This window comes from Mus pahari, chromosome 2 (genome assembly GCF_900095145.1).
Source record: "Mus pahari chromosome 2, PAHARI_EIJ_v1.1, whole genome shotgun sequence".
Lineage (NCBI taxonomy): Eukaryota > Metazoa > Chordata > Mammalia > Rodentia > Muridae > Mus > Mus pahari.
In genome coordinates this window covers 108,384,881-108,410,742 of record NC_034591.1, presented here as the reverse complement: position 1 = coordinate 108,410,742, position 25,862 = coordinate 108,384,881, and the positions used below count along the sequence as shown (strand labels likewise).

At 50.5% G+C, this 25,862-nt stretch overlaps 2 protein-coding genes across 2 annotated transcripts; one reads left to right on the top strand and one right to left on the bottom strand.

Annotated features, from left to right (window-relative positions):
- Window positions 1-883: 883 nt before the first annotated feature.
- On the bottom strand, window positions 884-15,593 carry Tmem43 (transmembrane protein 43). The gene is made up of 12 exons (XM_021190117.2): window positions 15,402-15,593; window positions 11,848-11,997; window positions 10,819-10,953; window positions 10,343-10,437; window positions 9,522-9,571; window positions 9,193-9,262; window positions 8,480-8,550; window positions 7,238-7,359; window positions 6,964-7,038; window positions 6,538-6,639; window positions 3,843-3,960; window positions 884-2,592 (listed from the first exon to the last, which is right to left on the bottom strand). Exons 1-12 carry the CDS (start codon window positions 15,411-15,413, stop codon window positions 2,390-2,392), a joined length of 1,203 nt encoding a protein of 400 aa, XP_021045776.1. The 5' UTR covers window positions 15,414-15,593; the 3' UTR covers window positions 884-2,389.
- Window positions 15,594-15,777: 184 nt separating this feature from the next.
- Window positions 15,778-25,274, top strand: Chchd4 (coiled-coil-helix-coiled-coil-helix domain containing 4). The gene is made up of 3 exons (XM_021191024.1): window positions 15,778-15,984; window positions 21,703-21,801; window positions 24,239-25,274. The coding sequence occupies exons 1-3, from the start codon at window positions 15,963-15,965 to the stop codon at window positions 24,535-24,537; spliced, it is 420 nt and encodes a 139-aa protein (XP_021046683.1). The 5' UTR covers window positions 15,778-15,962; the 3' UTR covers window positions 24,538-25,274.
- The last annotated feature ends 588 nt before the right edge of the window (window positions 25,275-25,862 follow it).

The following is a 25,862-nucleotide window of genomic DNA, read 5'->3' as shown; positions in this document are numbered from 1 at the left end:
GGACCTCCAGGAAATAAAGCATTTACCTAAAAACCCCTGGTTGCATTTTTTTTTTCAGGCCTTAAACCAGCTAAGAAGGTCCAGATAACAGATTTCTGTGTTTGGTGAGAAAGCTCAGGTGTTTTCACAGAGGCTGGGAACTCCTCACACACCAAGGAAGTGTGTGACTATATTTGATATTGCTTCATCTTTGAATCTTTAAAATGTTGAGTCACTCTTACCAAGGCAAACAAACAAAACACTTGGGGTATGACTCATGTTGGACACTGGAAGAGAAACAGACTAGGGTCACCATGGAAACTGCACTCTCGTACTTTCTGCACCAGAGCCGGACAAGCTTCCCAAACACAATTTCCTTTCTGGGGTTTTGGGTAGGCATGGCCGTGTCTCTAGAGATGCAGCCTATTCTGGGAGGTGTCAGCTGTGAGGAGGCATGATGGGAATGACATGTAAGGCTTGGAAAGTTTGCCTGCTGGAGAACAGCGTGGCAGTGTCTCAGACGGGCAGGAAACAGTGAAGAGGTGCCGTACCCCAGGTTGATTTACTCATCACAGCCTTGTATGGTGACAGGCTTGACCCCATTTTACAGATGCAGCAGGGTGGCCCAACAGCATGAGTCAGTAGGTCAGACTTCATCTGTGTGCCACTCAAAACCAGTGCTTTGAGCTGTGTGCATCATGCTTCTAGCACATTCTCAATGTTCGTGAAGCATGAATCATTTACTTTAAGTAAAGCCAAGACAAAGTAGACTTAGAGCGAATATCGAGCTGCCCTTAACAAAAGAGCTGAAGCCACCTAACAGTGATGAGGAGCTGAGTGGGTTGGAATGAGTCTGATTTCCTTAAAAGAATGAATGCAACAGCAAAAGACTGCCAAGATCCTATACCAAAAGATAAGTAGAAATTTATTTCAAATTTTAATACAAAGAATACAAACCTCATGGTTTCTCAAAGACATCAAATTATTCTTCCATAATTTGCTCTTAACTTTTGAGCTGGCTGGTAAAAAACACAGAAGAAAATGTTACACAGACTGAATCCCAAGCACTGTGTATTTAGCCATCACTAATTGCACTGTATTTTCCCAAACCATCTTAGGAGTTTCGAAGAGACTGTACAGCGTGCACTGAACAGTAGTGAATGTTTTCATTTTAAACCCAGTAAGCCGTCTCTGGCTATACGTTTATCCAGAAAAAAAGCAGATACCACCACATGGCATGGGAAGAACTGTTACGTATCACTCGGGTCAGCGATCCTGACACCTTGGTCAGCTACCAAACACTCTTGTTGCTACAGCAACCAGTTGCAAACAGATATGAGAGGTACAGGATAAACCAAGGCTCTGTGATGACATCAGAGCTAAGCATCCCTTCAAAGGGTGTAACAGTAGCAAGGAAACGTAGAAACGATGTCCATTAGTACGGATGGATTTTATTTGGGATGAGGACAGTGATGGGCATTAAATGCAAAAAGAACCACTCTGCAGCAGCTGCTTGAGGCCGGAGTGTCAAGGCCAGAAGTGGGCCTCCTGCAGCAAGCCCGAGTCCTGATTTTTGACTTCAGTTGCCTGGAGGTCACTGTGAATGAGCTTGCTTAATAGAAATGCTTCCAGCCTTTTCTTGTAACACTGACTACAAGATAAAAATCACCTTCAAGTGAACAGATCGTCTGTGATAGCAGGGGATAAAGAGGATGCCTTCCTCCACAATCCCAACCCAGCACGACAGTGAATCCCCTAACACTGGTTCAAAAGCAGAGCAAAGCTAAAGCTTCCCCATGGCCTCGGGAACTCAAACCAGTCAAGCCACACCCGCTGAAACACCATTCCTGCAGAGTTAATTTCAGTAACAGCAACTGTCAAGTGTGACCCATTCACACTCTCCTTCTTGGGATAGAAAGAACCAGAGAAGTGGCATAATAGAACCAAGAACCAGAAGCCTGAGGGCTTATACCGAAGCACTCTGTCCCGCCACAGTGACAGTGACCTCTGGGATAAGATCTTCAGGGTTTCTTCAGGCCACATCGGGTTCTACCCAGGGGCTTGGTGTGGGGTGCACGCCTCCAAGCCTGGGTATGGGGTATCCTGCTGACGCCGTGTGGCCCGCAGGAGAGGGTGATGTCTGTTTTCTCAGGTTGAAGTTGTAGCTGATGGTTGTGGCAGTCTTGGCACTTGGTTCCAGCAATGAGGGATGGGTAGTGAGAAGGCTGAGAGCCCTCACCAGCAGGTCAGCTGACAGCTGGGTGGACTGAAGCCCGAGAGGGAAAGGCATTAAGGAGGACACCAAACCCTACATGCAGGTGTGGACACTGGCCCCTCGAAGAGTGGGGTGTGTAGATGCCTGCTCCAGCTGAGCTGGGCAGAGGTGACAGGGAACATGGCCTCTCAGGCTTCACTCCAGCTTTTTGGCTGGCACCCGGGTCCGTGCAATGATAATGGGCACCAGAGCCAGGCAGCCGATTAGAGCAGCCCACAGCGGTCGGTAGAAGAGCCAGCCAGCAGCCACAGTCAACAGGGTCAGGGAGGTGGCCACACAGAAGGCAAAGGCTTTCAGGCCAATGTTGACAAGGTCTCGGAAGACAGGAAACCAGTCCACTGTGGGGAAAGGGAAGACCATGAGTCCCTGAGGAGATTGTGCTCCCTGCCCTAGACTGCTCCTCTCTACCATTTGAGGGAGGAAACAGTCAATAAGTAGAGCCATACTCAGCCATCAGCAAGCTACCACAATACTGTTCTGTGCAGCCCAGTTCCAAGTGTGAGTGCTTTGGACTTTCAAAGTCCATGCTGAGGCCACTGAAAAGACACCCATAAAACCCTCTCTCCCAGAGCCAGTACTGACCAGCACTCTACACTGTTCAGTCAGAGCCTCTGTGCGAGCCTGCGGAGGACAGGCTTGTCTATCCTCACTGCTCCATGCCTTGCATAGGAAGGACCCAGTGTTCAGCAGGTCATGTTTACTGATGGACAGGGAGGGCCACGTGGGTCCTGCCACAGCTCACATTATCCCTCTACACGACATCTGCCCTAAGTGCCAGCAGGCCTCCAATGGAAGAACCCAGGATCACAGATAGGACATCTCAAACATGGAGGGGACTGAGACCCAGAGGGATTAGCCTGTCCTCAGTCCCATGGCCAAGACAGTTTGGTTTAAATTCTGATCCTTCTCTGATGTGCTCACAATGTGGCTGGTATTTGTGAGCACACCTGAGATGTCCAGGGAGAGTCTGAGGGATGGATAATCTCAGTTCCTTATCTGTCAATGGGGAAATCCCCACCCCCGAACCCCCAACAGTTACTGCCAATCTGGGATGTGCTCCAGCCACACCTCTCTCAGCCCATAGATATCGGTGGGGGAAGGGTTTGGCTGGATGGGGACATACTGGGGCAGAGGCCTTGTTACTGAGTCTCCCTGAGCAGGCTCCTCTCCTGCACAGACAATGTCAGCCTGGCACACACCATGTCTAGGGCACCAAGACTTGAACCAAATTGGCTTAAACTTGGGCTCCCTGATGCCAGACTAAGGACAAGTGAGTATCCCCTCCCCAGGCTCCAGATGTGCTAGCTGCTGCAAACCTGGTCTAGCTTTGAGGGGTGTTTCCATGCGTGAAACTCCCAAATAGGGGCAAGAAAAGGAAGCCTAGGCAGGAATATCCACGACTCTGTGCCTCATTCCTGCCTTTCTCTGCTTTCCTCTTAAAGCTACCTGGGGGTGGGGGAGACACAGAAAGGCCAGATGTTTGCTGTCTTTCTCAAGGATCCCATCAGGCTGAAAGGATGACTGATGGCAGTGTGACTAGCACAGGGCTACAGGAGGGAAGGCTAGCTCCTGCACCTTCCACACCTACCTAGGGTGTAGAGGATCCGTGTCATGAGGTTGAGGCCCATAAACATGGCCATCCATCCAGCCGCCCGCAGGCCCCATGTCTTCATGGAATTGCTCTTCTGTTCTCTACGAAACACCTCCTGTAGGACAAGGTGGCATGGTGTCAGGACTCAAGAGAGACACCAAGCAGCAGTGTGGGTCCTGGAGGCGGTAATGAGGGTGCTGTTGGCCATTTCCATACAGAGCACAGGGAGACAGGCAAACCTCTCACCAAAGTCTAAGACTCACTGCCCGGGTCTCTGCCTGTCTGGCTCAAGACCATGGAATAAGAGATCTTTGTGGCTGTAGGTTGTCTCATCTGGAAAAAGGTGGCCATCCTTCCCACTGCATCTATCCCATATGTGGATACCTCCCATCCTTCTGAGTGGACAGTTTGGGTGTGCACGCTGCTCCTAGGTGAAGCATTAGCCTTCAACCCCAGGACAATGCTCACCGCTGCAGGAACACTGACCCCAACTGACTCCCTCCTACTCTGTAGGGGGAGCCTTCTGGACCCATTGCTGTCCCTGGCCAGCATTTCCTGGTCTGTAAATATTGATATCCTTTGGCTGCTTCATCCCAGGACCTGCCATGCACCCCATGAGCCCGTAACTGAAACATAGTATTATACATGCAGCACTGCTTTTGGGCCACAGTGCCCAGTTCCTACCACCTCCTAGACATTGTCGCACCCTTCCTGGCATGCTGAGCACTGATTCAGAGCCCCACTCCAGCCTGACTCTGTCTTCTCCATGACAGCATATAACCTGATCACCTATCCAGAGGCACAACCTGGGGTCATGTGTGGCCTGATCCCCTCACTAGAGAAGCCAGCTCTGTCAGCTGTTTCTCTGCTGTCTACCATGATCCACACCATCATTGCTCCAAACCGGGCTCTTACCTTAGCCTCGCTGGCCTCCCTATTTCCTCTCCTCACCTCATTCTCATACAGCAGCTGCCATAGCTTCAACCCCCTCTGACCCTCCACCAGGGCCAGGGCCACCTACGGTGCGGCCATGTCAACTGTCCTGTCCTGTACAGACTGTGTCCATACCTACTCAGCAGCTCTGTACTTCCCTCCAGTCTTGGCTTAGATGTGACTTCTCCTCAGAGTCTTTCCCAGCCATGGATTGAACTACTCTAGACCGTCCAACTCTAAGACAACACACAATGATGGACAATGCCTGTCTCAGCATTTAGCTGTCACTGCCCCGTGGTTAACAAGCACACTGATCTGACCCTTAACCAATTGGAATCTTCTTCCCTGTTTTACAGAGACAGGAAGCTGAGGCTCTGTGAGGTTGTCACAAAACACCATGGCCTCACCATAGGCAGTTAACTTGAAAACTCTTCTGATATGCCTGTGCTACCCACATGAGATACGGATGGTGGTGGTGTTTTTAAAATGTTTTATTTCACAGATGAGGATAAGACACTGGCTCATGGTTTGTAGCTGGTGGGAGGCAGTGCCAGGACGAGGAGGGGGCTTGACAGGCACTTGTAGGCAGTGCTGTGGTCCGGAGCCCTGAACTCTCCGGACCCTGAGTTCCAGCACTCTGACTTTGGGGCTCAGCTCTCTTCTCAGTTCTGTGTGCCCACCGGCTCGTCTATAGCCAAACCTTCCCTCTCGGGTCTCCTCAGCCACACATCCTGCCTACCACTTTCTGGACGATAGCTCTGAGACCTGGGACTCTGCCTGAGGAGGCTGGAAACCAGGGGCTGGGCAGAGGAAGTCCTGGGAGAGAGAAAAGGACTTTCTAATTTTAGAGCGGTCCCTAGGGTGACTCAGCCCAGGCTGGGAGGTAGTAGCCCCACCCTGAGCCTGGTAACCAGGCTCCCCGACAACAGACCAACCACACCCTATCTTGGCCAGGTAAAAGGAGCAGGTTGTGCCCGGACACCATGACACACTGACTGTAGCTGGAAGGGAGGACAGAGAGCAGCTGAGCGCCCAGAAATAGCAGCAGAAGGGCCACAGCCATGCTCTGAAGCCAGCTGTACCCTTGGCCTTTTCTGTCTGTTCTGGATTGAAACCTCCACATTTGCTTAATATACACAATGATCCTCTGGCTGGACCAGGAAGAGTGAGAATCAACACTGTCTCACTGTCTCAGGCACAGAAGTGAGAGTCAGCATGCCTCCATCTCAGCACTGGGTAAGACTAATTACAGCTGGAAAGGCACACCCAGTGGACTGTGGGACCCATGTGCAGGTGATCACCTCACTCCCATGGCCCTCATGCTGCAGCTCCAACCCTGTACTGGTGCCCTGAAGGAAGAAGAGGTACCCCAGAGTGGCCGCTTCTCCTCCTGGTGCCCATTGACAAAGTGAACCCTTTCCTGCCTGACTTGATTATTCTAGGGTGGACCTGTCCATTTTGAGGCCTCTGCAATAATGGCTTGTCACAGAGGCCCTGGCCATAGAGACCGATTGTGTACTAGATATCCATCATGCTGGGCCATGGCTGCCCACACCCCTATCCTCACTTCCTGGCCTTTCTCATGATCCCCCCACCCCAAGGCTGACAGCCTGAGAGGGCAGTGCCTGTCCTCAGTGCCTGCTCACACAGGAGGCTGCTCTCCAGTTCCCCTCTTGCCTAAAGGCTGGCTATGACCTCTAGAGGTCACTGGGAAGAAGGGCAGGGTGTGCCTGTCCCCACACAGCCAGCTGTAACTCACCTCAGCTGAGAAGTCCCCATGGTGCAGGAGCAGCAAGGTTTCCCCGGACTTGGTGGAATATGGGATTAGTTGGTCACCTCGTTGCCGGGCAATCACAGTAACCTGGTCAGAAAGTCAGTATTAGAGCTGCGTGGGATGACCTGAGGGACAGGGTGAGACCCACAGCCCACCCTTCAGACTCCACACCAGCCAGGAGGTGAGGAGACCTGGGGCCTGTCTCTCCTTGCTTCTATGGGATGGCGCTTAGGACAAAGCCCATGTTGGGGTAGATCTACACAGGGAAAAGCCCCTGCCGGCCTGCTGAAAGTGCCCAAGAGTAGGCCTGATGCCTGTGCAAATGAGCGAGGCACAAAGCGGTCAGGACACATCCCAAGGTGTCTGGGCCCAGGGAGTCGAGACTGGGGTCAGCCCTTGGGAAGCAGTTACCACGTGAGCCGGGCCCAGGTCGGGGTCATCGCTGCTCAGTCCCGCATAAGAAAAGGAGACTCGAACATCACCAACCTGAGGGTGGAAGAGAAGCGGGGAGAGTTAGTGAATGGTGATCCCATCAACTCTTCCAGCACCTGGCTGTTGTTCACTCTTTTGTCCTGACTGTCCCGTCCCCTGGTCTCCAGTCTCACTGGGCAAGCGCAGCCTGGGTCCAGCTGCTGCACACACTGCCATGGCCTGTGCTGTCTGAGCAGCCCGCATGTCCACGTACCTCTGGGTACTTAGGGTTTTCACTATGGTAGAAAAAGTCTCCGCGGCGAATGATGTCAACATGGGGGTCTTCCAGCTTGGCCAGGCTCAGGGCCTTGAAGTTGTCAATCTTGTCAATGAGGCCTGAGGGGAAGCAGAATGCTCAGAAACCACGGACTCCACTCACAACCCCTGATGTGCTGCCCTCAGACAGCAGGGCCAAAAGCCTACACCCTCTGGTTTTGGCTTATTTGTCTCTCCCAGATGGAGTGAACTTTTTTTTAGGTAGTGGGTCTCATGTAGCCCATGATGGCCTCAAACTCCTTACAAAGCTGAAGGTGGCCTTGAACTCTTGACCTTACTGCCTTCACTCCTCAAGTGTGGGGATGACAAACCTATGCTGTCAGGCATGGGTTCTTTTTTGTTTCTTTGGTGACAGACTTTCACTGTAGCCCAAGTTAGCCTCAAACTTGTGATCCTCCTGCCTCAGCTCTCTGATTGCTGGATGATAGGCATGTGCCACACCAGCTGCAATGCCCTTTTCTAACTCCTCCAGGACAGCTCTCCCATGCCCTCTCCTGCTCAGCCAGTTTGGCTACAGTTCGGAGAGTGCCTTGGTTTCAGCTACCCCTCTTCAGAACATACCCATCCACATCTAGGCTGGAGTTCCCTCCCCCCAACACCAGCTCAGTGGCAGAGCTATTGAGACAGCCAGGCTACGCTTGACTATCTGGGTCTCAAGGGTCTGCCTGTCACCCTCCCAGGTTAGGTCCAGAGATGGAACCTCAGTTACTGTGACTCACGGTGCCACCTTAAACCTTGTGGGTTTCTCCTTACAATGGAAACAGAGGCTGTGATGCACCTCCCTGTGGCAAAGCTAGAAGCCGGGCAGGGCTCACAGGTGGAGCCAGCAGTCAGAGGCCTTGTCTGAACTCCTGGCTGAGAGCTGCCTGAGGCAGGTCTCTGGTGCAATATCTGCTCAGAATAGACATGCACAGAAATGTGACAAGGATGTAGTACCTGGAGTAATTTCTATAACAGTCTAGGCTTCAGAAGAACTGGCTGGAGTGGGGGTTCTACCCCTGAGGACTCATATCCCTCTGGCCCCTCTCAGAGTTTGATTCTGAGATGGGGGCCAGCTGGACCCTGATAGCAACCACCATTGGCTGCGGGCCTGCTCGGTGCTAGGGCCCCAGCCCTGGAAGAAGCCAAGGGGGTGGAAAGGCCTTTGGGTGGGTGCCTCCACAGGAGGCCTGAGACTCACCTGCTGAGAGGAAAAACCTGCCAATCTGGACAAAGGGGGCGGTCGCTGTGAAAGACTCCACTGCCATGGCACTGTAGGAGAGAGGGGACAATCAGTATTGGCACACCAGGATGGGATCTGCTTACCTTTGTGTTGGAATGGACCCAGGAAGGGGATCCAGCAAGGCTAGGCACAGTATAGCCTCCAGGGTTCCCGTTCCCCTCTCTGGGTTGAACATCTCTGCTCTGTCTTATTACCATACTGTCTTACCCAGTAAGACACCAGCCTGCCCCGCCCTATTAGCCATGATCACATTCCACTTCCAACCTGGACCATCTTCCTGGCTCTACCTGGACCATGGCTGCAAATGATCTAGCCAAGCCCAAAAGCTACATCATTGTCCTCACCCCATGTCACAGAGTGAGTTCTCCCTGAGGAATCTTAACAAGGCTCAAACAAATGCCACTACTCCCTAGTGCCCCCAACCTGAACTAAGAGTAACAAGGCACTTCAGTGCACAGAGAGACCTCTCAGTCGGTCACCAGGCCTGTGTTAACTTGAGGGTCAGCAAAGACCAGGTCTTATGTTGCAGCATCAACACAGGGCGTGTGGTTAAAACGATGTCCCCTGTGTTTGCTAACCTGTGGGGTTAACTCAACCCATCACTCAGATTACCTGAGGCTGGAGCCTGCAAGGTAAGCAAAGCTGGACTCGAACCCAGGCCAAGTTCTCACCTGGGGTTTTTGTGGCCAATCTCTCGGTCAAAGTTCCTGCTGTTGACAATTTCTGACCTCCACTCTGTGTCTACATGAAGAGAAAGAAGGGACAATTCAGACCAGTTAGGAGAGGCCTCAGCATCCTCTTACTAGCACCCACGGCCCTTGGGGATCTAGCTGGCTGCTCAGGCCTCCCTGGATGCTGGGCATGCAGGACTCTGAAGGTGGGTGCCATGGCCTTCCTCACTTGCCCATGGCCCCACTGTACTGCCCACCACTGCCAGCCTGGACTAGGATGGAGGTCACGTGTCCTGGGGATGGACAGAGCCCGGAGGTCAGGGACTCACTGTAGGAATACTTTGTCTCCTTCTTCACCTGTCCGTCCTCCGTGTACTCACTGCAGAAAAAGCACAGTTAGCAGCAATCAGCTCAGGTGCCCAAAGCCATCTGCTCTCTAAGTGTCTCAGGGCAGAAGTGGCCTCAAGGCCCAGCTCCCCACAGGGAGTGAAAGCCTGGTGGGCTCAGGAATAGACAGTCCCCAGCCTCCCTGGAACAGGTACTAGCTCCAGAAGGCCTGCCTAAAGAGATATGTTTTCTCAGCTAGGTTGACACACTCCAGCTGGCTCACCCAAAGGCACCTGGCCTTGGGCTCAAAGCTGCAGCCTCTGGGAGAGCCTAGGGTGGCAGGGGACCTTCTCCAACATCCCATGACTACTCCTCCCATAGGCCGTGTAGTTCAAGTGGGGCTCAGTCCAGTCCTGGCTGCAGGTGACCCCCCTCTGGCCACTGAGAGCCTGCCCTGGGCCTTCTGATAGGCTGTGAGTTAATTGGGAAACAACCTGTATCCTCTGTGAGAAGATGGACCAATGAAGGAAAAGCTTAGCAGCGACTGGTAGTGGGAGGGCCACACTGATCCCAGTGACACCAGTTGAGCCTTGGGCTGCACCCTGGAATGTCCAGGTGAGGAAGCTTTGGCCCACTCTGCACTAGATTATTGCTACCTCTGAATAAAAGGTCACCATGCACTAATGCAGGGGTTTGACACTTTTCTGACAGGCAGACCCTGCACTTTGAATTTAGTTAAATGGCGCCTGCAGGAAAGCCACTGCCCTTTAGCTTAACACCTGAGTTCCTCATGCCCTCCACCCCTCCATGCCCGTTTCCTCACCTGGACTCTTCCGTCTCCACCCACTGGTACATCTCCACATGCCGTCGCAACTTCACAGCTGGTAGATGGACCCCATAATTTGGGTCAGATAAGAGCTTCAAAAAGAATCAAACAAACAAGCATGTAATGTCCAGGCTCACGGCAGCCCAGAGTTCCCGGCCCAGAGCAACCTAAGTAAGAGAGACAGAGGTGGCAAGACCGGAAGTGAGGGTGAGGGAGACCAGCATGAGGCTGCCAACCTCAGCTCTCAACACAACGCCTATGACCCTGAGCTCAGACATCAGCAGGGCTGCTATCATCAGACTGTCTGAGTGCTAACAGTAATCTGAGATGCTCTCATCCGCATGACTGTGGGGCTATTGTCAATAGGAAACTGACTGAGAAGTGACCTGTCCACACAGCCACGGAGGGTCTGTGTCTGAGGCCCAGACCTAGGCCACAGCAGTTAGCAAGTGCCACCCAGTCACCCAGCCTACCTTGGAAGTCCGAAGGGCCCCGATTATGTGTACCAGTCTTCCTTCATTCTCCGGAGCTACACTGTGGATGCTGTCAGGGGACACCACGAGTGACAGCCCCTCTGCAAGCGAGGTGGCTGTCTTCAGTGCTCGGCCCTGTCAGAAGTAGAAGAGTGGATTTCAACAGCTCAGGTGCTGCTTGGCTCCTTGCTGTGGGCACAGCGAAGGCTGGGCCTCAGTGAGCAGAGATGTTGAGGTCTAGAACTGCAGACTCGAAACTAGAACCCAGGACCCCTGTTTTCCCAGGAAGACCCCACTAATCTCACACTGCCTGAAGCTCAGGAAGAGCTGCATGTCCCCCTGCTCTGACCTAGTCCTGCGCCTCCACTTCCCTCTGTCGTCCACTCCCCTGTCCCCGAATCCATATGGCTTTCAAAGGCCAGGCTGAACCCCTGTCCAAATAGTATGATCCAGGCCTAACCAGCCAGATGTGTTCTCTGTTTAGCTGACACACTTCAGCAGGCTCACTCAAGGTGCCTAGCCTTAGCCTCAAGGAGATATCTAGCTGCAGCCCCTGGAGAACCTAGGGCGGCAGGGGACCTTTTCCAGTATCTCTTGATTACTCCCCTCCCTCACAGGCCATGTAGTTCAGGTGGGGCTGAGTCCTGTCCTGGTTCAAAAGACTGAGACCTAAGCCAAGAACCTGAGACATGGCTGTTAAACCAATTTATAAATTCATGGTTCCCTTTTTCTCTAAGTCTAAACTGCTTGGATGTGAGATTGGAAATGCTGGGTCCGTATCTGCTCCCATAAGGGAAGGGGATGCCCAAGAAAAGTGTCCCAGTAAAGAGGCAGAGATTCCCAGCCACCCAGTGTGAGTGTCTGAATGCAGCCATGCCTGACGCAGGTTTTCAGGGGTGTGAACGGACTCACTGCTGCTCTGGCTTACACCGAGATGTTTCAGATTACCTCAGCAACCCCTCCCCTCCTGTAAGACCTAGGGCCCTTTGTTTCAGAGCCCAGCCACTGGATCCTCAGCCTGCATCTTACCTCGTTGGTGAAAATTAAGTAGAAGGAGAGTAAGAAGGTCATTAGCCCCACGAACATCCCGCCGGAAGTCTCACTCAGTCGCTCTAGGAAGCCTGGTTGGGGGTCAGAAGTCACTTTGACGTGTTCTTTCCTGCTGCTGGTACTGGAATACTGAGGGGGGAATTGACAGTTTGATGAGTTTTGAGAAATGATTTTGATGGGCAAGGAGATTCCCAGAAGAGACTCTCTTCCCCACAGACATTGGTGGACAGCTATCCTTTGGCATAGAATTTCTAGACCGTAAGTTAGCGTATGTTAAAGACACCCACAAGCTATTTTACAAAGCAGCTAGAAATATATTTTTGATTAAACCTGAGAAGTAACGGCTGGGTTTCCTGAGGACCATGCTGTGTTGTGAGAGTGGCAGGTAGCCTTTTGGGGCCAAGAACTACTAGGAGGCTGTGCTGAGTGTCCAGTGAAAGGTGGACTCAGTGCTGGGTGTGCCTTCCCACTAGGACATCAAGACTTGGAAGAGGGGGCATAGAGGCAGCCCTCAGGGAAAGGGTACCCTCAGCAGGGGACTGTGGAACAGCAGCCTGTCTGCTATGGCTGTGGAAGGCTGGAGAGACAGAGAAGATGGGCATGCCCGGGCAGCTTTCCATAGGCCACAAGGTCAGTGGAGCAGGCTTCACCCAAGTCGGTACTGTCTGAAATATGTCTAGTGCTCATCACCAAGAACAGAGACTAAGCCTGAATCCTGGCTCTGCCATCCACTAGCTGTGGGCCCTCCATTTCCTCATGGGTAAAGTGGGGGTGAAAATCCCAAGCTTGGGGTGGTGGCTCCGTGCTGGGGCCTCATAGGCACCTGTGGGAGTTACAGCTAATAGGCACATTATCAGATTTCTCCATAACTGAAACTGGAGCTGCCACCCAGACTGTGGGTGTGGATGAAAGTCACAGAGACACAAAGTGGTCACCTGGAAGGCACCTCAAGAGAGTTAAGCCCCTTCCTGCCCAGGATCCGAGGATGGATTTGAGACAGAATCCTTGAGCATAGCTAATGCCACTTCTTCTGGCTACTCTCTACTGTTGACTCAGACCTGCTGAGGACACCCACTGTATCCAGAACAATACCATATAAAACTCAGTGGAGACAACTGCTGCAGACAAGAAGGCGACCATCAGTCGGCAGGATGCCTACAATAGCATACTCATTTGTTACAGGCCAACCATGGGCTGGCTCAATGGTAAAGAGACTACCGAAACCCACTTCACAGATGAAGAATTCGGGACTCTGCTTAGGTTATCTGCCTGGATCAACAACTTGTAAGTACTGAGTGGGTGTTCAACTCAGGCAGGCCCCTCTACCCTAGACTATCTTCTTCATCGCTTAGCTGAAATTCAAGCTGAACAATGGAAAAGAAGACCTGTGTTCCCGCTGGCTCCCCTTAAGGCCAGGAAGGAAGGGAGGCCAGGAAGATGTCCCTCCAGCTGGGAGAGAGGTGAGGTGGGAAATAGCACCTATATGTATATGCGTGTGTATTATGTACACTTATGTATCCTAAGTAACACATTCCACTTCCAGCGTACTAGGCTGAGAATCATCAATAAGCGATGAATCAATGGGTGGGAACACACTGGGCCTGGATATTGGCACACCAGGGTTGGAATCCCAGCTCCGTTGCTATGGAGCCTAGTAACATGTGCTCCACCTCTCTGGTCCTGGTTCCTCCCTTGCTGATGATAGCACCTACCTGACAGGAAAGTTGTTATACTGAATTCAGGAGCTTTTGTTCCGTTCACTGTCTTGAGATTTTTCTTGCTTACCCTGCTTGGTGACTCAGTTACAGTACAGATGCGCTGGTACTATCTAGGCATGATACAGCCATTGTCATGTTGAGATCAGACTAGCTTAGATGAGCCCCTCACATGACCAGGCATGCTCCCTGGAAGAGTGGTAGAGGATCTTTATAACCTCACCTGAGATTCTAGCCTCTCACCTCCTCCTATGTCACACCCCCAGCAGTGTACAATACTGCTAGAGGATACAGGAGACAGAGGGCTAACGGAAGGGAGGGCACACACCTCCATCAGTCACCCATGGCGGCGTGAGACTTTGCTCCTGCAGGTAAGCCCAATGACCTCCTTGGTTCACTAAGATGGAGTTGGTGGGATTGCTCCTTTGGTCTATGGTTATCCTGTCTGACAAGAATGAATGTTCAGGTGTTCCCAGGAGAGTAATATAACGATAAACGGACAAAAGCATCTGAAGATATCCCATTGTGTCTATGTTTGTTAGTGTGAGGGTCAGTCCCAAGATGGTCTCTGCCTACCAGGACTGTGTGTGCTAACCTCTAAGAGTAACTTTTTCGAGGATTAAGTACCTCCCATGTACCAGGCTCTGTGCCCAGCAACCTTCCTCAAATTTCAAAGTAACTGATCCCATGAGAGAGTAAACCCAGAGGAGTTAGAGTGGAAGTATCTGGATTTGCCTCCAGACTTGCCTCCAAAGCCTGCCCTCACCAGCACCTTCCCAGGCTGCTGATGTAGCATGCCAAGCTGGCTACGAGCCCCCAAGCAGGTGTCTTCTGCTGGGGAACGATAAGATATGACGCCGATGAGATGCATCAGAAGGGGTCCGCCTGCTCCTGCCAGGCTGGCCTGCTGGTTGCCTTCTCCTCTGGCTCCAGTGCCACATTCCTAACCTTTGGTTCTCCTCCCCTGCCAGGGCCAGACAAGATGCCAAGCAGATATATTGCTTGCACAGTGGGTGAAACAAACTCTGGCCTCCCAGGAGGTGTAGGAGGCCAAGAAGTTTGCTGGACAGAGAGAGGAGGGGCCTGGGAAGAGGGTGTAACAGGCCCAAGGAGGGCTGCAATGACACTCTACCAAGGAGGGAGAGAGGGTGTGCCTGGGGCTGGCAGCACTCCTGAGATGGCTTCAGAGGCGCTTTCACCAGAGGCACTGGTGACTCACCAGCTTCTCCCACACCCAGTCCCCTAGTAGGTGGTGTTGCTCCGTTTGGAGAATGAATGTTAGGGTTCACTAGGAAAATTCTAAAGGACTGGTTGCAGAAGGAAGAGGCCAGAGGTCTGGGGGAACTATCCTCAGCCAGGGACACTAACGAAATCATTGCACCAGGAACCGGGCAGCAGAGAAAAGTCTCCCTCTCCACGTCATCCAGCCAGGCTAGTCCAGTTACAGTAGCATCATCACACAGCCTTTGAGTACACACCCCCTAGGGAGCGGAGACCAAAGAAGCATTTGCTGGACAGGTCCACCTGGGCAGGATCGCCCCATCAATCTGCTCACCTACAGACACTTTCCCTGTGGCCCTTCAGTTCCCCAAGTTCCCCAAGTTCATATCCCCCAGGGGCCCAGAGAGAAAAGAAGCAGCTGTGCACGATCGGACTCGACAATTGCTGAGTCCCACAAACGCGCGGCCCGAGATGGACAAGCTCAGAGAGCTGAGGGCAGCCGCACCCACTGGGGTCGCACCTCTGAAAGACCCAGCGCGGATCCAGGGAAAAAGCGGCCCGGATGATGGTGTAACCCGGGCATCAGAAAGCACTTACGTTCGCTGCCATGGTGGGCCTGGTTCTCTGCCGCCGTCTTGCTCTGTTCCGCTAGGAGTTGGGCTGACGACCGAAACGCAGAATGCGGGGACCGCCTGTCTGCCACAGAGCTGCAAGACTCCGCGTGGAATCCAGGACCTGGCGGGACTCAGGACAAGAGTTACCGCCCTGCCTAAGCCTCAAGTTGTCTGCTCCTGCGCATCTTAAGGGCTGCTGGGAAATGTAGTCCGACCCTTGACACGGTCGCCACAAAATTACAAACTACAGTATTTCACTGGTGCGCGTGCGCGCTGCAAGACTTTTGGGAAATGTAGTATCGGTCTAGTTAGAGAGGCGCAAGGGCTGCTGGTCAGTGTAGTTTTGGACTGAGAAGCGGCGCTGGTGCTTGGGACGCGCGGAGGCAGGCGCGCGGCGGGCAGGCCTGGAGGGGGCGGGTCCGCGCGGGCCTCAGTGCCACCCGCCGGGCCTGAGAAGAGGCGAGGGAGGTCACTGCGTGAAGGTGTATCCGTTCTAGCCGCGCCCGCTGCCTCTGCGAGCAGCAGAGGACTGTCGGGAACAACCATGTCCTACTGCCGGCAGGAAGGTGAGTCGGGCGCTGCCATGGAGACCGGCCGGGACGGGCCTGCGAGAGACACGCGGTCAAGTGGTTCTCCACCGAGCGGCTGTGGGCCCTTTAGTGGGCCTCACGCGGCGGTTTCCAGATGAGAGAGGCAGAGGCTCCATGAGGAACGAGGCCGGTCCAAGGTCAAGGTGAAGCCCGAACCCGGGCCTCGGAGGGCCTCACGTGGGCTCGGCCAGTGTGGAGCATGTTGTATCTGGCTGGAAATCGGGGACTGTTAGGAATTAGTCACCATCGCTCCTAGCACTCCCCACGTGGTTCTAGCCCGCTCAGGCTTTTTAGCTATCCCGGAAAATTACCACTTTGGGCTAGAGTGGGCGTGCTGAAGTGCCACTTAGTGAGCGCCTTCTGTGTACTAGGCACTCTTTTAAACTTCACGTAGCCATCTTGATGTATCGGGTTCCCTTACTGTCCACGTCTTATCAAACGGTAAATTAAGACAGGTTACTCGATCCAGGAACCCACATCAGGTCACGAAACCGGGGCCTCCTATGAAAGAGCTTCCTTTCTTCCTTCATTTCTAGCCACGTTGAGGACCACTCACTTCCTCTACCTGTTGTTACCTGTAGGCAGGAACCCAGAAGACTCCAAACCAGTCTGCTGTCTAAGGCCTCCCAGCACTGACTGACTCCTTATATCTGAGCTGCCAAACCCTCCAGGCCCTAGTTTCCACTCCTGTAAGATTGAGAGACCAGGCGTCATTTACTCTGGTATTCACGAAGCACGTGCCCAAGGCAGGAAAGAGTTGGAGGACTCTTGAGAATACAAAGCTGCAGAGAGACTTGGTTCCCCCAGAATTCTCAGCTCCTTCACTCTTAAGTCCAGGGAACCTGAAGTATAGAGGAAGGAGGAAGTGATCCACCCAAGGCCGTACATCCAGTTAGAGGGCCCCAGTCTACACTACACAGCCTTTACCTCGTACCCTAGTCCATGGTAGAACCCCCTCATTGTCTGGTGCCTCTCCTGAGGACTGTTTCTGTTGGTTAGCACTTGGTGTTCCTCATATGAAAGTCCTTGACCCAGCACTGTTAGGCAGAAGATTCTTATGATGATTTTTGTTTCCTCCAAGTCTAGTTGGCAGGTTGATGGCGAGTCTTTGAGTTAAGGAAGCTATGCAGGTAAACATTTCTTCCCCTCTTGTTTGACTTACAGACCTCAGGTTTTTCAGGAAGGAGCTGCTAATGCAACATAGAGCCTGTCTTCTTCCTGGTTCAAAAGATTGTGTGTGTGTGTGTGTGTGTGTGTTTAGTGGTTCTGGGTTTTTGAGACAGTATCAGTATGTGCCCCAAATTCAAATTCTTCTCTTCATCCCAAATGATGGAATTAAAGGCACATGCCGCTACCTACAGCCTCTGTGAGTTCAAGGCCAGTGTAAAATAAATCCCATGTTCCAGGTCAGCCAGAGCTACATAGCGAGATCCTGCCTCAAAAACAAACTAAAAGTACTACGTAAGGACTTAGGTAGACCATACGGTGTTATTCTTCTAGTCTCATGGTTTTCCTCCTGCTTCTCAGTTCTTCTGGCTGTGCCCTTTGTCAGGTGCTTTCTTCCTCCAGCTCTTTGAATTGCTAACTTATCCTTTTAAGAACCAGCCCAAGTGGGCATGGTGGTACATGCCTTTGATCCCGCACTTGGGAAGCAGAGGCGTGTGGAGCCCTGTGAGTTCCAGAACAGCCAGAGCTCTGTTTTACAGGGGAAACCCTGTCTCAGAAAAAAAAAAAAAAAAAAAAAGAAAGAAAGAAAGAAAGGAAGGGGCTGGAGAGATGGCTCAGTGATTAAGAGCACTGACTGCTCTTCCGAAGGTCCTGAGTTCAATTCCCAGCAACCACATGGTGGCTCACAACCATCTATAATAGAATCTGATGCCCTCTTCTGGTGTGTTTGAAGACAGCTACAATGTACTCATAAATAAATAAATCTTTTAAAAAGAGAAAGAAAGAAAAACTAAAGAAAACAAAAAGCCCAGCTTCAATGCCACCAGGTCTTCCCTGATACTTTGTGTCTCCATAAACACACTGAAATTATCATCTCCCACCAAGCTGAGAGATGGCAGAAGGCCTAGTGGGTGTTCAGGATTTAATCGAATGGCCCCAGGCTCATGCCTATCCTCTGTTGTAATTAGGCAAATGATTGCCTGGACACAGTTATGTCAACAGTCCATACATCTAGTCAGTCTCCAGGTTAAAGACCTCAGGTTGACATTCAGGGAGTCCCACCTTGTGAATGAAGCCTCAGTCTGGCCTTGTGCTCTTGGTGTTTCTGTCAATACCATACATGGTCATAGTAATACGCGGCCTGCCCCTTTCTGTTCATTCAGCAAACATTTTTTATTGCAGTGTGATGTGCACTGAGTGAAGTGGCACTTTGGATCTTTACGGAACAAGAAGTTGGCATTAAAGCACTCCCAGATGGATTGATAGTTACAGACAGTAGGGGCCGTGCTGAGACACTGAGGCTCTGCAGGGGTTGCCAGGGCTTGGAAGAGCATTTCAGATGTTGTTTCCTCAAAACCTTCCCAGTCTTCAGACCAGGAGAGAATGAACACTGACTTCTTAGAGCCACCTTTCCCCTCAGACTTCACTTGGTCTTGAGTCCTGATCCTTCCTCTACCTCTTTTGGGACTTGTGCGGGCTACTGTGCCTCCTTTATTTAGTGCAGGGATCAAACTTGGACTTTTGTGAGCATGCTTATCCAGCAAACTACCAACTGGGTGATGGCCCAGTCCTTTTAAACTATCCTAGCCCCAGATGGACTCCCAACCCTGGGATTTCCCACCCTACCCTCCACCCCCATCCTCCACCCCCACTTTCTGTAGACATCCCCTACCCTAGTCAGTTCTTCTCCACTTGATACATGTATTATAGTCAGCTCTGACTTGCTTCCCCCCTCAAGTCCTGATACAAGCAGGAAGTATTGAAAGTTTATGGGTATAATAGTTCTTTTCCTTTTTAGAAAGGTTTAATTTTTGCATATAAATGTTTTGCCTGACTGTATATATGTGTTATCAATTGTGTGCCTGGTGTCTGGGGTGGTCACAAGAGGACATGGGATCCCATAGAACTGCTGTCAATCACTGAGCCTTCTCTCTAGCCTGATACTAAACTTTCATGTTTCTATTTGGAGTCGGGTTCTCACTGTGTAGTCTTATCTAGACTAGAACTCATCATTGTAGACCAGATTGTCCTTGAATTCATAGAGACCCACCTACCCAGCTTCAGATATCAGACTCTTAATCCTTACCACCTGAATTTGGGTCCTAGCACCCATGCCAGGAGCTGCACCCTCACACACAGCATATACATAAATCACATAAATAAAAATTTTTAAAACCAAAAGCCCTTACTTCAATGCCTATTGTGGTGGTTCACATCTATAATCCTGTCAGCTCAAGAGACCAAGGCAAGATCATAATTTTAGGCCAGCCCGAGTTATATAGGGAACCCTGTCTCAACAAGTAAATCAGCATTGATTTTGTATCCCTTCTTGCATCCACTCTTATTTTTAATTTTATTATGCTGGAGATGGAACCTAGGACACATACTAGCCCAGAGTCACACCTCAGTCTCCTGGCATGTGCTTTTAAACATTCCAGAAAGCACAGGCTTAGTGGAACCAGGCTAGCAGTACACAGTATTTTTAAAGGGACACACTTAGGATCCTTCAAAGCACAGGTCACACCCTTGCTCTGGCCTTACTATTTGCTTAAGTTTGTTTCTTAGCACCTGTGGGCTTCTGCTTCCTCCTTTAAGAAAGGAGATTAGGGGCTGGTGAGATGGCTCAGTGGGTAAGAGCACCCGACTGCTCTTCCGAAGGTCCGGAGTTCAAATCCCAGCAACCACATGGTGGCTCATAACCATCCGTAACAAGATCTGACGCCCTCTTCTGGAGTGTCTGAAGACAGCTACAGTGTACTTACATATAATAAATAAATAAATCTTTAAAAAAAAAAAAAAGAAAGAAAGGAGATTAGAGGAGAGCTGCCCCTGCATGGGTGTGAGGGCTAACAACTCACAGATGTAAAGGAGTCCTAAACTGTTCATCCCAGTCTGGGTGTCAGTGTTCAGGAGCCATGTGCATGTGCCAGAGGGTTTGTGCTTTACTGGGTGAGGTCTGGCCTCTGCATATATCACCTACTGGCCCAGGTATTTTCAGAAACTTGTCCAGGTTTGTCCCCTTCCCTTTGGGTCTTTGCTCAGCCCAGGTCACAACTGTCATGACTGAGCTGAGAGCTTCAAATCTTTCGATTTTGCTTAGCACTCAACAGTTATGCAAATTGCTTTTGGGGGTTCTGGAAACTGGCCAAAATCTTCAGGGTCACTAGGTACTCTAAGGTGACCCAGTGGCCTTGTCCAGATGCTTTCTTTTTCTGTAAGGAGTAATCTGGCATACTGTCGGGTGCTGAGACCAAAACTGTCTCTGTGCAGAGAGCCCAGGTTGAGTCACTGGGGCTAGTCCTGTGTACTGAGACCTACCCATTGCTACTATCCACCAGCACGGGGCTTGTTAGCTAAACTGTCCTCTTCTCTAAGGTAGCCTCTTAGACATATCCCCTCACTTGCCTTCTCCAGACCTCTTCCTTGGGTATTCCAGCCTAGCATGGGCCCAACATTTTGCCTTACTTTTCCGTCACATGCCTGGAACTGACCTTTCTAAAATGTAGGTGGAGGAGTGGACACAGTGCTTGCAGCTTTCAAAGAGTCACCTGTCTACAGCCTGACCTCAGCTTTCACAGTAGCAGCCTCAAGTGATCCCAGGTGCCCTGGGGTCAGGTGAGCTGTTAGAAAGCTCAGGAAAGACTGACCTTTCCCTCTTCCTCCTCAACTTGGGCTGGAGTTGGTGGGTCTCTCTTTCCTTTATTGTTATGCTCAGTGCTCAGGTCAGATGTCAGTCATGCACTGTGCAGGGGAGGGCCAGTCCCTGTGAGTCACCACCGTGCACAGAAGGCAGTGCTGTTCCTCTCAGGAGTGGTGGGTGGAGGGAGTGCCTGCCACAGGGATCTAGAATTGAGTCAGTCCAAATCTTCCCCAAGTGACCACCATGGAAACAGATGAGCCCCTGTGCATTGTGGGTGCTGAGGAAAGGTGGGATGCCAAATACAGCTATGTAAATAATAACATGGAGGCTTCTACAATAGTTTAAAGCTTAGGCGGTTCCCCCATGGTAGCTCATCTAACTTAACCCGACTAGCTTACCCACTACTATATCTTTCTCTGCTCCATCTGTGCCCACTATAGAATCTTCCTCTTCTGCTTTCTCCCAGCATCCCTTTCTTTCAGAATTTCCACCCCCTGCTTCTTGCCCAGCTGTTGGCCCTCAGTTCATTACAACCAATCAGCATTGAAGCAACCTCTGATACAATTCTAGATTACCTCTAGGCATAGATGGATATCTGACCTTCAAGTATCTGAGCTGGTGTGGAAGGACAAATGATATAAGGCCGGTGGTGGGACATAGAAAGGGCAATACCAATATTATGCCAGCAGAGCAAAAACAAGAAAACAAAACAACAAACAAAAAAACTCAGTCACCCCTACACCTCAGTGCTGTTCTCATTCTAGTTGCCTCTCATCAGTGACCACTGGGTCGGTTAGTCAGTGATTGGGGACAGACACAGGGGACCATTTTCAGATTCTGTGTTTTACTTCCCCATAATGAATCTTTTCCTTTGCTCCAAACCCTAGGGAAGGATCAGATCATATTTGTGACCAAAGAAGACCATGAAACTCCTAGCAGTGCCGAGCTGGTGGCTGATGACCCCAATGATCCCTATGAGGAGCACGGTGAGAGATGAGGGACCACAGGAGCACCTGGGGAGGCTTGGTGTTGGACACTGCTTTCCCACTTTGTTCATCTCCCTTGGCCATGGACAGCTGTCCCATCTCTGTTTGCTTTCTCCCTCCTAAGGGATGAGATTGTGTCAAGCTAGCAGCCAACAGTTTCTTCTTACTAAAATATTGTTTCTTTTCTTCCATGCCTTTATACTGAGGTGATTAAGAGTGACTGGGAGGCTGCCTCAATTCCTGAAGTGAGGACTGGCAGGCATCTCTGCTCTGTCAGGTTATTGGGGTGAGCCCTGCCCTGTGTCCTAGCTGACTTGCATGCAAAAGAGCAACAGCCAGGCAGGCTGCTGGTCCTCTTCTCATGAGCACATGGTGTGGTGAGGTGTCTTAACAGATCCTAGTTGCCAGGAGCAGGACTCAGCAAAGCTGCTCATAACTGTCACACACTTCTAGACTCACCTCCAAATGTAAAAGTAACCTCTTGGGCACAGGATGGCACTGTATAAGCTTTGGGATGGGCCTATTGATACTTACTCCAGTCTGTGTGGGGTAGGTGCATATGGCATTCCCAGTCCACAGTGTCAACAGGACTCAATTCAGGACTGGAATAAGTGCCTCGGGTGAAAATTGCTGGTGAGTGACTTTGAGGAGCTTAAAGCAGGCAGTCCTGGAGGACTGGCTTGTGGTTAGAACTTTTCAGACCTGATCTAAAGCAGATGCATGCTCCTAGGTGGGACCCTTCATCTGTTTAACTACTGCTAAGCTAAGGGTGAATACCTAGCATCTAGTTGGAGTACGGTAAGTCAGATGTGAGATGTGAGTATTGGTGTTCTGAAAGTCACAGCTGTAGCTGATCTCAAGTTAGCCTTTCTTAATGAAGAAGGAACTTAGGTCAGTTCTAGTCCTTTGTTTACCTAGAGTCCGCATGAACTACTCATATGTTACATTTGTTCTGGAGGGATGAGCAGAGAGAGCATGTCTGCTTGTGTTTAGGTGCACTTCTGCACCGTAACTGCTAAAACTACCATCTTGTGGGTGTGTGTTGTATGTCCCAATTCACATTGTCCTCTTCCAGGCTCTGCAGACCCGAGTTGTCTTTTGTGGTGGTGGTAGTGGTTGTTGTTACTATTATTATTATTTCATGTGTATGAATTTTTGCTTGTACATGCCTGAAGTGCCTGCCAGGGTCAGAAAAGGGTGTTAAAATCCCCGGGACTAGAGTTACAGATGGCTGTGAGCCACCATATCAGTACTGGAAATGGAACCTGGGTCCTCTACAAGAGCACTTGGGAATTCAAGGCCAGCCAGTCTATACTTCCAAGGAGGTTCCAGTACAGCCAGGACCCACCCTGTCCCAAAACAGCTCAGGCTGGGGTCACAGTGTGTTCTACCACAGCTACCATCTGGGCTTTTTGAATGTTAATCTTACTTCTTTTGAAAGCTGTTCTGTGGGTTAGCATGCTGGAACCTACAGTGCTAGCATTTTATTGAGTCTCTGAGTGGTTGCAAGAAGCTGGATAGTGTTGGGACTGTGGGGATCTCATGGATCCTGCTGCTGTCCTGACTTGGCCTCTGAACCAGAAACCTGCAGACAGTGTCAGGAGGACCACTTCAGTGTACACAGCTTTGTGTACAGGAACTTACTCTGGAGGTGTGGTGTTGGTGATGAACTTCCTGCTCAGGGGCACCAGTCACATCATTTGTAAGTAAGCAACAGTTGGGACAGATTTGCTGATCAGTGCAGCTTGCAGAGCTGGGGTTGAGAGGCAGGATTAAGCCTAGGACTTTGGACACTAGCTCTGCAGCCTCTCCCATACTTGCTACTGGAATAAAGGATCATGTGGCATTTCAGTGGGCTTTGTATAGACCTTTTTCCTTTTTTGTAGTGCTGAGACTCCTCAACACTGGAGGCGGGTGCTCAGTGGAACAGAAGTCAGTATAGTGGTTACTCAAAACCTATCTATAGCTTCACTTCCCAGCTCACTTAATAACTCATTCAACTTAAAATTTTGATTTATTTTTTACAGGTTGGGGATGGAACCAAGGGTCTTGTGAATGCCAGCTCTGATCTACCTCTGTGCTATACCCCAGCCCTAATGTTTGATTTTTTTTTAATATAGGAAGAATACAGCCCCACTAGTCTAACAGCACTTGCTTTGCTCTGTACAGCAGCTTTTAAGATCTTTTCACATCCATGTGTTTGCACTAGTCTAACTTTGTACTAACAGAAGTATGGTGGAGGACTCAGGGATGGAGCAGGGCCTGGGGGATTAGTACTTGGTTTAGGAGATTCCTGGTATTTAAATCTCAGAGTTCAGATTCTAGGTCTTAGAGAGGTCAAGGGGACGCCTCCACACAGTAAGGACAAAACAGGTTTTGCATGTTTGAGATCATAGAGAACACCTCTCATCTTTCCCTGTCCATCTTTCTGTTCCAGGGTTGATACTGCCTAACGGAGATATTAACTGGAATTGCCCATGTCTTGGGGGAATGGCCAGTGGCCCCTGTGGGGAGCAGTTCAAGTCTGCCTTTTCCTGCTTCCACTACAGCACAGAGGATATCAAGGGATCAGACTGTATAGACCAGTTCCGGGCCATGCAAGAGTGCATGCAGAAATACCCGGACCTCTATCCCCAAGATGAGGAGGAAGAAGAGGAGGCAAAGCCAGTGGAGCCGGTGGAGGAGACAGCTGACACTAAGGTCTCTGCAGCCAAAGAGCAGGGGGCAAGCTCTTGAAGGCCACAATGGCTGCCAGTCACCATGGGACTTTCTGTACAATGCCTTTTGGTCACCTCTGTGAAAGTTCTTTCCCTCTGTGCACTGTAATATACAAAATAACTTATTTTAATGATCAGGAGTCTTGGCTGTATACACTGAAGAAAAGGGCGTGTGTGCACCTGTGTCCTACATAAACCTGTCCTTAAACGTTAGTCCACTCCTGGATGTTCTACTCTGTGATTGCCCTGGATTTTGCCACTTTGAAATAATGTGCTGAGGCTTCTCAGCAACCAAAAGTTGTTACTCAGGAAAGTTTATCGTGAGAAAGCTGATCTATTCTGATCCATTGTACCCCTTTTGGTAGATTTTACACCTCTTTGGGAAATTAAGTAAATAGATGCCAAAACTCCTTTAAGAGTGGGTCCATTCCTCCTGGAAGAGGCTGGTGGTCAGGTGCTTGCTGGAGGGCATGAGGCTGCTGCCTCGTTCCCAACAGCTAAGTGTCTGTTTGCTGTCCAGGCTCCAGTGCCTACAGCTGCAGGGTGACATTGGACCCCGTGACTCCCGGTCCTTCCTAAGTGAAAGGACAGGCTGGGTTTGCAGTTTATTGTTTTGCTGTTTGGAGAGCCCTGGTTTGGGGCCCATGTTCACTCAGTTGTGATATTGAGGTGGGGATCTAGCTGCTTCCAAAGCAGAAGCCAACAGAGGAATGTCTGAATGAAGTATTCAATTAAAAAGAAACAATTTCTATCTGATTTTGAATGTCTTTTTTTTTCCCCCCTTTAACTAGTTAGAAAGTTGTTAGCTTTTGTATGATGGTGGAGACTGAACATGTATGAGGACTTGTGTGCCAGGCAGAAAGGTCGCCATGAAGCCACATCCCAGCCTTTTGTAATTTTGAGACAAAGTTGGCCTAGATCTTCCTGCATTAGCTTCCCAAATACCATGCCAAGCTATGAGTTTTTAATTTTTAAGATTTATTTATTTTTTATTTATGTGAGTACAGTCATTCTCTTCAGACACACCAGAAGAGGGCATCAGGTCCCATTCATTACAGGTGGTTGTGAGCCACCCTGGGGTTGCTGAGAATTGGACAGTCAGTGCTCTTAACTGCTGAGCCACCTTTCCAGCCCTGAATATTTTTATATAAATTAAAAAGAAAAAAGAAAAATTTAATTCTGTTGAAAGCCCTCTTCAGAGATACTAGTAAAACCATTTTGATGGTGGCAAATGCCTCAATCTCAGAGGAGTCAGGTAGGTGGATCTCCGAGATTACAAGGTTGGTCAGCTTGATCTATCTGTATATATAGTGAGTGAGTTTCAAGACAGCCAAGGTTACACAG